General features: G+C 35.0%; 2 protein-coding genes across 4 annotated transcripts; one reads left to right on the forward strand and one right to left on the reverse strand.

Moving 5' to 3' along the window:
* Window positions 1–4300: 4300 nt before the first annotated feature.
* On the reverse strand, window positions 4301–8826 carry LOC126874736 (ovoinhibitor-like; the record flags this gene model as incomplete). Its single annotated transcript, XM_050637094.1, has 7 exons — window positions 4301–4980; window positions 5593–5873; window positions 6036–6053; window positions 6100–6361; window positions 6471–6623; window positions 7446–7637; window positions 8628–8826. Coding segments are annotated over 7 exons (1365 nt in total), but the record flags the coding sequence as incomplete, so codon positions are not given.
* Window positions 8827–9410: 584 nt separating this feature from the next.
* LOC126874712 (coatomer subunit beta') lies at window positions 9411–15057 on the forward strand. Of its 3 annotated transcripts, XM_050637062.1 has the most exons (10): window positions 9411–9535; window positions 9622–9782; window positions 10561–10912; window positions 10988–11926; window positions 12010–12245; window positions 12321–12659; window positions 12735–13334; window positions 13441–13728; window positions 13826–13843; window positions 14805–15057. In XM_050637062.1, the coding sequence occupies exons 2-10, from the start codon at window positions 9780–9782 to the stop codon at window positions 14841–14843; spliced, it is 2814 nt and encodes a 937-aa protein (XP_050493019.1). In that variant the 5' UTR covers window positions 9411–9535; window positions 9622–9779; the 3' UTR covers window positions 14844–15057. The 3 variants fall into 3 exon arrangements, with proteins under 3 accessions (XP_050493019.1, XP_050493018.1, XP_050493020.1); XM_050637061.1 differs by having other exon boundaries at window positions 9416–9782; XM_050637063.1 differs by lacking the exon at window positions 13826–13843 and having other exon boundaries at window positions 9417–9782.
* The last annotated feature ends 1529 nt before the right edge of the window (window positions 15058–16586 follow it).

Raw genomic sequence — 16586 nt, forward strand, 5'->3', positions numbered from 1 at the left:
TTAATTTTAACGTTTTACAATTTCAGTTGCACCGCAAACCTAATCGAAACCTAACCAGGACAAGCTCATCCTACCATCTGGGTGAACGTTCTTTTTTTCTCGATCACCTATCGATCAGTCGTGATCTAGGCGATCTATCGGAGGATATTTTCTCCGATAAATCGTCAGAGGAAACTATTCCACGAGGATAGAAAGATGTAAGATCGGTGTCTGTTTCATGGGACAAATTCCTTTCCGTTTTTGCTCTGGTCTTTAGCTCTTGGCTCTTGGCTTCCGGCTATCCGAGACTTCCGATACCCGTTTCCCAATCAGGTTTTGTCTTCTCGATCGCCTGGCATCCAGGAAGTCGACGTGGCTCTGAGTTACTTCGCGTAATCGGTTCTATAATCGTTCGTTTCCTGGCTCTCAGTCCTTTCTAAGCAGAAATCTCCGCGCTTACGAAAGATTAGCGCGCAACCACGATTAATTACTATGTTTAGTACAAAGTCGATTCGACAACTGGAAATTAGTTTTCGTTGTTGGTTAAGCGTTCACACGGGTCCAAGTTTTGTGAGAGAAATCTGCTAGTAGCTGTGTGCAAAATTTCACTGTGTACAAAACGTAGAAAGGACAACTCTGTGACAAGATCTATTATAGAGTCTATCAAGTTTTATGAGATGTGTCTTTCCATTCAGATGCGTTTTTCTGATCAAATCAATCGGAAAACGGTGGAACATTGGATCGAAGGAAGGCTTTCTGAAGTCATCGTTCGAATATAATTACAAATTACACGACAGGCTATTTATTCGCCGACAAAGAAACATTGTAAACAGCTTAATCGTCCGAGCAATTCCATCCTATCCGATCGTAAACTTAATCGTTCGCCTATTAACGTGTAAAACGCGAGGAATAAAAGAACAAATATCAGAGGAAGCCTTATTCCAGAATCTGTTTTCCATTTTCCCGTTCTACTTTCTTGTTTCTTTTTTCTTTTCTGTTTTCATATCCACCGTTTGACTCCCTGGAAGCAAAAATAGCAATAGTCGACCGCAAAGGCACAATTAACAGCACTTGAGAGACATACCTAAATGGATAAAGTTCGGAAAGCAGGTCACCTCTTCCCCTGATCGCGTGCAGACAATTCGCAAACTCATTTTTCTCGGGAAGAATCTCTGCCACGATAATTCCAACCTGATAGAACACGTGGTTCTGTTTGCAGAAACGTGATTCAACGATGGAAAATTCGATAGGAATATTCGTACGAAAAAAAAAAGAGCGTAAAGGTACAAGGAATAACCCTGGCCAAATGTAAACCTGTGAAATCATAGTGTAGCTTTTTCACACGGATATCCATGTATATACGTGTGAAGAGATGTTTAAGTTATAATAGCACATAGGTGTTCATAGTAGCTCTATCTCCCTTATCCATATATTTTTTAACACGTTATTGTATTACTATATATCATCCATATATTTTTTAACACGTTATTTATTACTATATATTATCCATATATTTTTAATACGTTATTGTATTATTATGTATTGTTTATATTATCCATTTTCCTTATCCATATGTAATTCAATACCTTATTGCATTACTATATATTAGCCACATATTTTTTAACACGTTATTATATTACAATATATAATTTATATTATCTATCTCCCTTATCCCTATATAATTTGATACGTTATTGTATTAGTATATATTATCCATATATTTTTTAACACGTTATTGTATTACTATATATCATCCATATATTCTTTAACACATTATTATATTACTATATATTATTTATATTATCTACCTCCCTTGTCCATATGTAACTTGTTATTATTGTATTACTATATATTATCCATATATTTTTTAGTACGTTATCGTATTACTATATATCATCCATATATTTTTTAATACGTTATTGGATTACTATATATTAATTATATTATTTATCAATATATAATTTGATACGTTATTGTATTGCTATATATTATCCATATATTTTTTAATACGTTATTCTATTACTATAAATTATCCATATATTTTTAATATGTTATTGTATCACTATATATCATCCATATATTTTTTAACACATTATTATATTACTATATATTATTTATATTATCTATTTCCCTTATCTCTATATAGTTCAATACGTTATTGCATTACTTTATATTATCCATATATTTTTTGACACGTTATGATATTGCCATATATTATCCATATATTTTTAACACGTCATTGTATTGCCATATATTATTTATAAAAACATTTTTTCATTCATAAATACATTCTAGCAAAATACATATATATATATATAATCTACATATACATCATACATATATATAAGAAATCTACTGAATCTTATGAACTTCGTGTGTGCAAAGCCAAGTTCGACGAAGTTACAGGTACGTGCGGCTGTCAGAAAATATTATCAAACCAAATCAATTTCCGGGCTGTGTAGCCAAGGTTATATAAATAATACCAGTCACGCAAAAAATGCAGACAGGTCGAACGATGATTGTACTTGCCATTGGACTGCGCAGTTTATGCATTAATGCGAATTTTGGAAATGCGAAAATCTACACACACAAATAATGCAAACATACGCACAATTCAAACACCATACAAATAATTATGAAAATGAATTGTTCAACAATCGTTACATTTATACGATATAATTATTATTAATTACGAATACGAATAATTTATGAAAATGTATAAAATAGCGGTACAGTCTCTGTGATATAATTATTATTACGCTACATATATAATATAATCGTTTCTATAGTATTTAACATTTAATAAACAAGACAGTTTCCTATCTATTTAATTTCTATTCGTTTAATTCTATTAAACTATATTTAGAGAAATTTGGAAATTCGTGGCTATGTTGTCAGTTTAAAAGTAGAGGATTCAGAGATTGATTGATAAAGTTGAAAAACGGGTCAAGAACAGATACACGAAATGACGACTTGCAATGGCCTAGTAAAGCTCGATGATCACGCTAATTCTCTGGCATGTTAATTGATCTAGTTCGAATGTAGCAACGGGTTAACGTGTAACGTTTCATTCGCAATTTCTTGTTCGATCGGCTGCGAAATTTATCTCTTAACATTGTAACTATGGAATGGAATTCCAAGGATTCTTTGTACTTGATAGTTTAAACTTAAAAACTTAATAGCCTTTTCATCGACGGTTCTTCTTCCATGCAAGTTCTACAATTTTATAAAATTTAAAGAAATTATCTGCCAACTATGATACATGTTGATCCAGCTCAGCAACATTTAAGGAAATCTAATAAAGAACACTGTTCAATTACCAGCAGAATTACACTGATTGTTTAATACGTATCGAAGGAGGACGCTATGAAATTCATAGAATATTGAAAAATGTTTAATATCAAAGATTGGCATTTTTTCATATCTTCCTAACGTCTTGGAAAAATGACGAATAAATTATCCTGCGATGATTACATATCTTTTGACGAACAAAGCTGTTTCTATTCATTTCAAAATATCTTAATAGATAAAGTGAAAAAATATTCCCATCTGAAGCTGGTTAAATGTTCTTCGCGAAAATGGGCCAAACTCCTAAATCAATTGTCAGTAACAATTCTTGCTTAATATTTTTGTCAGCCCTATATAACGTATACATTATACAATATATGGTATAACGTCATATTACTTGTTATATGTATGTAATAAATAATAACAATATATATAATAAATAATAAAGGAAGCTGATATCTCGCCTTGTAACATCATTATCGTAGAGATTTTCTTGTAAATGAAAAACACGCTATATTTGATTCCACTTGAAATATAAATCACCGCACATGTGTAGTAAATAATCTTACAAATTTTATTCACAGGAAACATCAAGCGTATACGATGAATAATGAAAGAACGAAGATTCAGCAGTATGGACACGTGTCAGTTAAACGAGCAGCCAGAAGATTACACGAAGAATCCTTCCAGCGGATGCCTCATGGACATCCACGGCGGCAAAAATGAAGTAAGACATGCGTTTAAGGCAGTTAAAACGTCCCGCTGTTCTGCTTAAAAGGCGAGTGAAAGAGAGATAAAAATGTGCACGCGAGCCGAATGACATCAGCCGTGAATAAAATATTAGGATACGATGGTTGTGCCGCTTCCACAGCTATCTGCCTGCTCGTCGATAACTTTCGACAACGAATTCTCGAAGGAAATTCTGCCTGATCCATACAGCTGGCCATTTTGTCCCCGGAGGTGCTATTATAGCGATATCTTCCGTTTCAATTCGTACCGGCGCTTTATACCAATTTATTTTCTGTACAGGTGACCGAGAAGATGAAGAGCATTGGATGGACGAGTACATGGGAGGCGGTTCCAGCTATTTTCTCGAGGAAGATCCACCAGAGGCGAGTGATTCATCCTCGATGACGCAAGATGAACGAAACGTGGATTAATCGCGTGAAACAGCTAGCAAGGTCCGTCGTAGACAAGCGTCAAATCTGCCGAAAAGAATATTTCGTATGATAAATAATTACGAGGTTTCTTCGATGACTGATTTCAGTTTAAAACGCAGAGCATTGAATATTCTGCCTTAACACCTGAAAGCTGTCATCAAGGAAAATCGTCTGCTTGTTCCTTTCGTTTTAAGAATCGATAAAATCGAGAAGATGTAAGTAATTAATTAGCGTTCTAGTATGATTGGATATTAGGATAAAGAATAGAAAAATTATCGCCCGTGATGGTCTCGTTATGGGATGGTAATATTAAAAGAAAATTTATATGAAATTTCGCTCATGATAGCCTTTAGGGGTTGAAGTTTGTAAAGACGAAGCAAGATTAGCTCACTTTTATCTGGAAACCTCAATTTCGCGCACCATAAAGCCTCTGGGCTCACGTACGACAAGTTATCGCTTCCACACACCGGAAATCGGAGACTTTCCTCGGGTATGGATCTGCAGGGGTTGTCGTCGGGGTCGACGCAGGCTCCAGAATGCTTCAGGGACAAATCTGCGAAAGAAAAATGAAGTAACAGTGCTTGTCTACTTGGAAATCTTTTGCGCGTATATTGTACGTGTTATGTAAAACGTTTTGAAAATTCATCGCCAGTGTAGTGAGACACGACTATCGTGATTACGCTGGTAAAGTTTAAAACAAACCTGAAAATGTATCTATAGGAGCTACAAAATGTTTGGTACAAGTATATATCTCGCAGAAGTGACAAAAGTTGTAAACAATTGATCCTTCATTGTATCAAGTTATTTGAAAAGTTCATGGCGCTTTTATTAGAAATTTCTGTTAAATAATGAAACGCACGAACAAGCATGTACTACTTTTAATTGGATATGAGAAAGCAGTGATTTTCAACCGGTGTGCCAGAAAAAGTTCTAAAACAAGCAACACCTGATTTAGACAGGTGCAGTGACCTGTTTTCCTTTAGACTTTAGACTGTCAAATACAAACAACAGGCGTTCGACTGTCAATACCTTGTCTTGAAGCGTGTTACGAGATGTAAATGATTGAAAATCGCTGCCATAGACAATTAAGGAGAAACATTGAATATTTGATAATAGACTGAATAAGTAGTCTAGCTAAATAAGGTCTTCCCAAGACAGCACTGACATTTATTTTGATTGTTGTGGCATTGTAAGTGATGGATACTTTGATAGGTAACGCCATCGTTTCCGCAAACCTCGTCCTTTGCACTGAAGGTCTTAGCAGAGGATTTGAGATGAGCACACGAGAACTGCGTGTTCTTCTCGCACTCGTTATCTGATACCAACGTCTTCAAATCTGAAAAACAAATTAGGAAAGGCCCGCGAAGTCTGAGATCATTCACCTTCTCAACTTTAATCTCACGAAACTTTACAAAAAGAGAATACAATATGTAATAGAGCGTGGATCTTTATGCGTTTCGTACGAGAAATTTAAGGATGTATAAAAATGAACAAAATGCATATAATACATATACGTTGAGTTAAGTAATAAGTTCATTCAAAATTGTTTGAAAAGTATAAAGGTACCTGAAATGTAGCTGAATTTTTTAATGAAAAGTATATGTTTACAGAGAAATGACATAAATACTCCTTAATTAGATAGAATACTTGATATGCTCTTTTTAAAAAAAACTAAACGAACTTATTACTCGATCTGATAGAAATATATACGATATAAGAATAAAGAATACTAGCCACGAAAACTTGGTAACACAACTTACCACGAGCTTTGTAACACAAAAACTTAAAAGGATTATGATAGGTAACGCCATCTGAAGTACACACTGGATTCCATTCGAACCTACTATTGGCAATGTCACAGATCTTTTCGACGCTGTCATAAATATCATAAACCTCCCTAACCGTGCAACTACCGTTATGAAGAATCCTCAGATCTGAAACGATCAAGATCCTAGTAATATCGGATACAATGAAAGCTTCTTTGTGACATATGTAACATATGTAGTTGTTAGGTTTCGTATAATTATTTCTGTTTCTATTTACCAACGTTAATCTGTCGGAGACAGTTCACCTGAGCCGCGTTTCCATAGGTCAAACCATTATTCGCGCAGACACCGTTGGAACCGTACGATAAGGTCCTGTAGCTATAACAGCGATCCATAACTTTGCAAGGACCGCTTAAAGCTACTGTTACATCTAAAATAATATTACATTAGTTTTAACGTTTTACTGCTTCGGATCAGAGCTGAACGTATCTATTACAGTCTTAAAATAATTGTCACATTAATGAATTATGCAATTGAATGGATGTTTTGCTGAATTATATCTGAAGCATCTTTTCATTTTGCCGCATTTGAACTGGTTCCGTATTTTCCAAATTTAAAGTCATCGACTGACACAAACGCTGACTAACTGTATATTGGATAGTTAAAGAAAATTTGATAAATTTGTCTCGGAATCCGCTATCGTTTATGCGTTCTTCCTGTAATAAATAAATTCGCGTTGACTTTTTTTGTCAGATTTATGTAAGAATATCAGAAAACTATTCTTTCATAATGACCAATAACGAGGTCTTATTTTACTATAAATCGTCTTAACACCGACAACAAGTTAACGTTTTACAATTTCAGTTATACCGCAAACCTAGTTGAAACCTAACGAGAACAAGCTCAAGCTAAATTCTAATATTGCATTAGATCCACGGTGGACCTGGTCAACGAAACTCAGAGGGACAGTAGTCTCTGGAAACGCTGCTCATGTTCGCGGAATTCTACTAACTCGAAGATAAGGGATTTTTAGTTTGCATTGTTAGGAGAGTCGGCGACCAGACGACAAAATGTAACAATACCCGCGGACATTAGTGGGTAACAACGAGCCAGAGTTTGCAAGCTGGAATTCTGGTCTCGCGAACCTCTCTCAGTCCGACTGGTCAACTAAATTTCTCCAGCCAGCCAACTTTTGCTAACTTTAATCCGTATTAACGGCACGGTAAATATACTCAGAATTTGTCTTGCTTACTCTGCGAACGATTGTAATTAACGCATGAAAGTGATTCCAGGTTCGTGTACGTGTGCCCATCCGATCCACAGATCGGCCGATAAAACAGATTTATCTTGCAGTAATCATCCACCGGTAAACAATATCCAGAATGCATTGGTATCACTGAAAAGGAATTTTCGTTCATTAAAGTACGAATGTATGAAGGTAAATATTATTCTTAACGTAAGTTATGAATCATCTTTATTAATTTCATTAAATTTATTCTCAAATACCACATGATCCGAGGTATGTCTCTCGGTAATCAGCAGTTAAATTGAATCTTATAATTAGATTGCGGATTTTTACGCTTTTATGGGAAATTTAAAGATACACAAATGTATATACATAATGAAAGTATGAATTTGTATAAATATCCGCATTCTATTTGTAATTTACGATCGAAGATCTCACAGGAAAATATGATAATTTTCTAACTCTTACTTGTCACTTGGTGATTGGCAAAAAGTATTTTAACATGAAATAATTCAAGAAAGAAATAATCTGGTAGATTTGAAGATATAAGGCTTTTGATAAATCCACAGAAACGAATAATATTAACTTAGTTAGTATATGAACTTAATTTAATTAGTATTAATCCGTATAATAGAATCTATTATCAATATTTATATCATTAATTGGAATACTATTATAATACTATTTAAGAGAATGATATAAAACACATTGAATTTATAAAATACAGAAAATGTAACTTATATATCATGTTCTTCAGATGTGGTCTTCAGTTCAAAGCAGTAATATAAATACAATTTATTTATATGTTCAAACTTTTATTCTTTATTAGAATATCTGAAGAGTGCAGTAAAAAATTAACATGTTCCTATATTACTATAGTTAAGGAATAATGTTGCCAGGACATATATACTGTATGTAGTACATACAGTATACGTCAAGAAAATTGCAAGAAAAGAAGGCTAACGAAGTTTGAATAATTTCACCATGCAGCTAGGATATACGGTATTGTTCGTTGAATTAGGCGGCTTCCGGCCAAGTATAGTGAGAAACATGGTATTCCATAGAATTAAAAATTCATGTACGCCCCGCGTACGTGCTTCGTGAATGTTTAAGTATGCCGTGACCTAAACTCGCGTAATTGTACGAAGCATGGAAGCTTAGAATTGCAAAGAGGGAAATTTCATTGTTACTCACCGTTCTGAAATGTCTGATAGTTAACGCAGTCCAGGTATAAATCGTTGGCATAAGTAATGCCATCACTACCACATACTGGACCATCATACAAATCTACGTTATTAAAAATTTCGCAATTTTGGTAAAAAATTCGCTTGTTCGCCAATATAAAAGTCCACCCTCTTCTACAGATCAGTGTGAAACCTAAAAATCGACATTACGTGAAATGTAATAAACTGTCAATAATGAGGTAAATATTCCTCTTTTACCGAAAAAGAATAAAAAGTACTTCATGGTAGGTGTAGGTATAAGTACATACTTTAAAATTATTTTGTGAACCGTATTTTATACGAGATATAATCGCTATATCTTAAGGATGACGTATTAAAGTAGATTATTTTTCATTTCTCTCTATAAGGTTTTTTATTCAGCACGTGCTTTTATTGTCAATATTTTCTCGTTTAATCAGAATGGAACGCAACTGCAATTATCTTATCAACGTGGTTTGCATGCTTCGCTATGATGCGTTATCAATCGAGAAAACAATTTATGACAGCGTGATTTTGATAGACGAAAAGATACATAAAAAACTATTACAATGTTTCCTTTTATGCATAGGTACATATTTATGAAATACGTATTTAAAATTACAAGTTGTGTAATAGGTTCAAATAAACCGCCATTTAGTAGGTAATTACCATTCCTACTATATCGTTGGAAGATCTAATAGATTACCGACTGTACAATTTTCTTAATAAAAAATTTTATGGTAAACGATTTCTGTTTTATCGACAGTTCAGTAACGATACATCATGAAGATATAAGATAAGGGTTTGGCACATCATATAATGTCTCACTAAACTCATAATCAAATATTCAAGTCTTTTGATAAACTTAACACGTATGCAAAAGTTATCACGGAGGTTATTATAAGATTCGATAGTACAATTAATTTGAACAATCCGTTTGACGCTAAATATATCTGATTAATTACTGCAACTGTGTGCAGGAACCTTTAGATCAACGCCATTTTTAGGAGGTGTAGGTTGTGTGGTGGAAGAAAAGTTGGGCCACGTAGTTACTTTATGGGAGAAGATTTAAATTTCATATCTGTATTATTAGACTCGAATTTATTCAATACTGTAAATACAAGTTATACAGTGCAAAATGGTACGTATTTTAGGAACGAAGATAACGTAATTTAGTTAATTTTTCATTCGCTCCTGTGTACATGTTTGCGCTTAACTATTGTGGCAGTGACGAACAATTGGATCATTATAACTATGAATGATTTTTATAATTTTCTAATGAATGATTATTATAAGATGCTTCCAATAAAGATACGCTCGATTTAAATATGTTTAATGATAAATTGTCTCACTTTTTTTTTTCTCTATTTGCTTCTTTCATTTTGGACAGCTGGTCACTTACGTGAACATTTATTATAAATAATAAAAAATCTACATTAAGAAATATGATATATAATTGCTCTTAATGTAATATGTATGTTGTTTATGTAATACCTTTAATGTAAATGTCCTTATATCCTGTACAGGTTACATTCATATCATCAACATGAGTTTTATCGACTTTGTTTTCAAACTTTGTTAATTCAGAACTTTTCTATCCCAACTTTAATCAACAACAGTACTAAGTAATAATAATATTAGCTATATGCATTTACAAATGTGTATGTTGGTTATTGTCATTATTAGTTATTGCCAATTAATCTTGCTATTAATAAAAAATAGCATTGATGAATTGTAGTCAACAAGAGTAATATTAATAAAACCAATATTGGTGATATGAATGTAAGTCACAAAATACACATTCCTAAAATTGCTCACTAATTGCTTTACCCAAGATTTTCTATTATCTTTTATTGCATTCATATGATATGATACATATTCCCTTTTAAATTATAAATATATACTTTATTTTCCCTTAGCCACTGAGGTTAGATATCAAGCGAAAATTGACCGCTAGGTCGGACAGGGTAAAGAGCGTGGACCTTCACCCTACAGAACCATGGATGCTCTGTTCCTTGTATCAAGGAAACGTTAATATTTGGAATCATGAAACTCAGACGCTGGCTAAAACATTTGAAGTATGTGACTTACCAGTTCGTACAGCCAAATTTGTACCACGCAAGAATTGGGTTGTTACTGGTTCAGATGATATGCAAGTTAGAGTATTTAATTATAATACTTTGGAACGTGTGCATTCTTTCGAGGCACATAGTGACTATGTCAGATGTATTGCAGTACATCCAACACAACCATTTATATTAACAAGTAGTGGTATGTGTATTAACTTACTTATTAAATTTTAATGATAATTTTATTTCTGATTAATTCCTTTTTTCTTCTTGTTAGATGATATGCTAATCAAATTGTGGAACTGGGAAAAAGGTTGGATAGCACAACAGGTGTTTGAAGGACACACACACTATGTAATGCAAGTAGTATTCAATCCAAAAGATAATAATACATTTGCAAGTGCTTCATTAGACAGAACAGTGAAAGTATGGCAGCTTGGATCTTCCACGGCCAATTTCACACTAGATGGTCATGAGAAAGGTGTAAATTGTGTTGATTACTACCATGGTGGAGACAAACCATACTTAATATCAGGAGCAGACGATAACTATGTCAAAATTTGGGATTATCAAAATAAAACTTGTGTACAGACACTAGAAGGACACACACAAAATATTTGTGCTGTTTGTTTTCATCCAGAATTGCCCATCATTCTTACGGGTTCTGAAGATGGAACTGTTCGAATATGGCATGCTGGAACATACAGATTGGAATCTTCCCTTAATTATGGTTTTGAGAGAGTATGGACAATCGCTTGTTTAAAGGGCTCAAACAATGTTGCAATTGGTTATGATGAGAGTAGTGTTATAGTAAAAGTTGGTAGAGAAGAGCCTGCAGTTTCAATGGATTCATTAGGTGGCAAGATCGTCTGGGCAAAACACAGTGAAATACAGCAAGTGAACTTGAAAGCTTTGGGAGAGGAAACACAAGATGGAGAGAGACTTCCATTGGCTGTTAAAGACATGGGTGCCTGTGAAATTTATCCACAAACTATCCAGCATAATCCGAATGGAAGATTCTTGGTAGTTTGTGGGGATGGAGAGTACATTATTTACACATCTATGGCATTAAGAAATAAAGCTTTTGGTCAAGCATCGGAATTCATCTGGGCAGCTGATTCAAGTCAGTATGCTGTCAGAGAAAGTAATACCACTGTAAAAGTCTTCAAGAACTTCAAAGAAAAGAAGAGCTTTAAGCCTGATTTTGGTGCTGATGGTAAATATAATAATTATTTTTCAAATTGCCGTATTTCATTTACTAATATAATTTTATTAATTTATTATATTTATATTATACAGGTATTTTTGGTGGATTTTTGTTGGGCGTTTCTTCTGGATCTGGTCTATCATTTTTCGACTGGGACACGCTTAAGTTAGTTCGTCGTATAGACATTCAACCTACACATGTCTATTGGGCCGAAAATGCCTCTCTGGTAGCATTAGCTACATCTGATCAATACTTTATTTTAAAATACCATGCTGATGCAGTTGCAAATGCTCCAGAAAATTCAGAAGACATTGAAGATGCTTTTGAGGTTTGTCATTTTACCTGCCATTAATACCTACAATGAAGAAAGTAATGTTCTAAAACCCTTTAATATCATTTATAGATGGTAGCAGAAATGAGTGAAACTGTGAAAACTGGTCTATGGGTCGGTGACTGCTTCATTTACACAAATAGCGTAAATCGGATAAACTATTTCGTCGGTGGAGAAGTTGTGACTGTATCACACTTAGATAGACCAATGTATCTTCTTGGATATGTCCCGAGGGACAACAGATTGTATCTGTGCGACAAGGAACTGTCAGTTGTCTCGTATTCGTTATTATTATCTGTATTAGAATACCAGACTGCTGTTATGCGAAAAGATTTCGAGACAGCAGACAGAGTTCTTCCCACAGTTCCCAAGGAACATCGTACGCGAGTGGCTCATTTCTTGGAAAAACAAGTTCGTATTATTAAGACAATCTCTTGCTAATAAACACTCTGTTTATTTGAAGAATTAACATTTAAAATGCTGTAGGGTTTCAAAGAACAAGCATTGGCTGTGTCCACGGATCCAGAACACAGGTTTGAATTGGCTCTGGCATTGGGAGACCTCGTAACGGCGCACTCGCTTGCAAAGGAAGCGAATAGCCAGCAAAAATGGCGGCAATTGGCGTCTCTCGCCACTCAGAAAGGAAAATTGTGCTTAGCACAAGAATGTTTGCATCAGGCGCAAGATTTCGGTGGGCTCCTACTGCTTGCCACAAGTACAGGAAACGCGAATATGATTCAAAAACTAGGCTCGGACGCTAATGATATGGGCAAGAATAATATTTCTTTCTTGTCATATTTTATTCTTGGAGACCTCGACAAGTGTCAGGAAATCCTTCTAAAAACGGACAGAATTCCAGAGGCTGCGTTCTTTGCACGAACGTACGCTCCTAGTAAAGTTTCATCGATTGTAAAATTATGGAAGGAGAAACTCTCGTCTGTGAGCAAGAAAGCTGGACAGAGCTTGGCTGATCCTGAACAGTACGAAAACCTGTTTCCTGGATACAGAGAAGCGTTGAAGGTCGAACAGTTCCTTAGAGAGGAGAGTAAGAAGAAGGTTCCGGCATCTGCATTCCCGACTATGAAAGTAAGAATGGGTTTACCTTCTTTTTAAAAATTCTGAATATTTCAGTAATTTGTGATATTGTAAAACATAGAATGAATTTTAATGCGATTTCATATGTCTATTATAGCCGAATGTCGAACGAAATCCATTCGAGGAGATGCTAGCTGCTGAGCAGGCGAATCGGTTCACCTACAAAGCGGCTACAAGTACAACTGACGAAGCAGAAGAATCAACCACCGAAATGATAATGAATAGGCTACAGGATCTCGATATTGGTAAGGTAATCCCATCGTCTACGGGAAAATCGAATTTTCCCGAGAAGATTACGAAGACCACCAGCAGCTCTAGACCATTAACCATGGACGAGGACGATCTGGATCTCGATCTTGAAATCGATGATACTATAGATACTACTGTAAGTCCATTGTGTTACTACCAATATGTGTTTCTTCTATTAGTTTTTCTTTTCTCATGCAACATTTTTTACCTTGTGCATGCTGTCCGTATATAAGTGCTTCTACATACACAAAGTAAGTGTACGCGCATAAAAGTACATTTACTTCTTTATTTATTTTATACAGACTTAATTATGTTGTGAAATAGAGTTATTTTAATTGGGATATCAAAATCACGAGGGGCCCTGGTAGGGGTGAATCGAGGTCAAACGGAAGAACAACATGGGTGGGGAACAAAAGAGGGTAACTAGACGATGCTTTAATACCCTTAAATACAGACGCGTAATTCTAGAAGGGTATTACATTACTAAAACAGTCTGAAACCAAGCGTGGTACGCACACGCGCATCTAGAACGAGTGTATGCGTGGCAATATATCGATCTTGACCGATGTATGTGAACACGTTCCACCTATCAAGCAGAACGAACACCACGTTAAATAAAGCAAAGAAAGGCGAAACACACACGCGGAAATAAAAGAAAGAAAGAAACCGTAGGCAGGTAACGCGAAAGTGGAGAATTTCGAGCCTTTTGTTTTAAGATAAAAATCGATAGCAGTATTTTCAGTCATATTTTCTTTCCTCGTCTAATTTCTTTCTAAACATCGATTATTAGGATTCTTGAGTCATCAACGAGTGAAGAGGGAACTACGAAGCCATAAAGTTTGTTGACTTTGCACCAGTCACGGTTCATTCTCTTTACAGCCTTATTGCCATAACATTCGTGTACAGAATCCCTCTTTGTGTACCCTTTCCCTCGTTTATATTGTTTTATCACGCTTTCTTTATTTAGACAGCAAATATTTCTCTCGCTCAATTATCATATTTTCATATTATACAATATTTATTAAACTATCTATTAATCTAATAAAGATTAAAATTTTTAAGAGTAAAGAAAATACAAAGTTCCTAAAATAGTAGATTTTCTTATACATTAAAGCTTTTTTAAATTTCTTTTTTTTTTTCTACTATCCAAACATTCTGTGAATAAAAGTAGATGATAAATGGTAATGCTGAAAAATATATTTCCTGTTTCAGGGTGTGAATCTCGATGATGACCTCCTCGAGGAAGACTAGCCCGTCGATTGGAATACCTTTCTCCTGTTAATCATTCCTTGCGAGCCAACCAGAATTGTTTAGAGAAAATCAAGTATTAAAGAGAGAAGAAACCGTCGAAGAATGTTTTTATGCGCGAGTGTTTCTATCATGCACAATATTCAGCATGTGCACACAGACTTTATCCATGTACTGAGAATTATATATATTGTAATATAACAAAACATTCACATAAGTTTCCATCTATTTCTTTCCACAGCCATCGTTGCACTCTCCCAAGAGGTACCATTTTTATCGATGCTTAGGAACTTAGGAAATATACAAATACATGTTGTTCATATAACAGAGTAATTCAATAAAATGTAATCTTTATTTCATTTTACAGATAGGCATCCTTAAGTCTCCTTAGCATCGTGAAGAGTAAAAGACTACAACGAAAGCATTTCTAATCCTAAAAACTAACATACGATAAATTTTCAATTTATTCGCAGTGCAAGTAACATCCCAATGAGAGAATAATGACCTGTCAATCTCCGTATCTCCTTTCAATGACGTCACCATCATCCATAACTTTTTCCATGCTGAGCAAGCTCTCCACTAAAGGATCCTAAAAATAATCCAAACACTTTATAAGCGAGGAACACGTTAACTCTCTTTGAAACTCGAATAGTCGTCGATTTTCATGCACGCGTACGTGTCGTCAGCCACTGTAGAAAGAGAAAGAGATACATTTTGCGTGACTGGTACGTGCCCCGACGTTCTCCAGCACAACGTGTGCTCGAAGAAGGACCGAACTATCGTATTCCATCTCTACTTTCATTGTATGGCGCTTGAACCTTACTCATTTATTTGCAAAATTGTTTGCAGATCCTAAAGAAGATATAAAAAAGAAGAGAAGTAGACGGAACAGCAAAGTCTATGCAATGTTTAAGATTTGAAAGAGTTGTTAAAATGAAGTTGAAGCAATCTTGAAAACGGAAGTAGGTCGGAGGAGACTAAAAGATTGGAACTACTGTAACCTCTTTTCATTAGAAAGTTTATATTTATCTGCGTGTCTTGTTGCATTTTTGTTATTTTTATAGTCGAAAGTAGATTGAGGAACCGCGTGTCTGGATAACAAGAGATGGCCACGAAGACGGATTAATCGCGTGTAAATTTACGCGACACCCGGGGAACCCGGTACAACAAGCTGAAAAACGATGCAGTAGTAGGTGGAGACAGAGAAAGACGAGGGAACGGGGCGGGAAGGTAGCCGCGCGCGTCGTCTCGAAAATAGAAACGGCTTCGTTGACACTCTGCTACAAATTGTCCGCGTCGTTATGCTCTTTGTAAGAGCCAGGCGCTCCTTCCTCCCTGGATGCCCGCCGCTGGAATATTTTGCGATTTTTGCGTTCCGACCTCTACCCTTTGACTAAACGGTCATTGGATATTAGAAACGTGTATAGATAACTTCTTTGAAAAATTATATAAGTCCACAGATTAACACCGCAACTATTATTATTATTGCAATATATTTTCATAGGAAATTAGGGTAGATTAAGGAGTTGTTAATTGGGAGTTAACTTTCATGTTAAATAAGATCAGCGATAATGTAAAGATAATTATATGTGAAGACCACACGAGAAACGTATGATAAGTCCGTTTTTGTTCATTTTCTGATTATGTCATTTGGCGGTGAGGAAGTATTTTAACGTGAAATAGTTGAAAAAGAAGAATAATGTGGTAGATTCGAAAATACATGGTAAATGCACAATATATCAGTTT

Source organism: Bombus huntii, chromosome 16 (genome assembly GCF_024542735.1).
Source record: "Bombus huntii isolate Logan2020A chromosome 16, iyBomHunt1.1, whole genome shotgun sequence".
Classification (NCBI taxonomy): Eukaryota; Metazoa; Arthropoda; class Insecta; order Hymenoptera; family Apidae; genus Bombus; species Bombus huntii.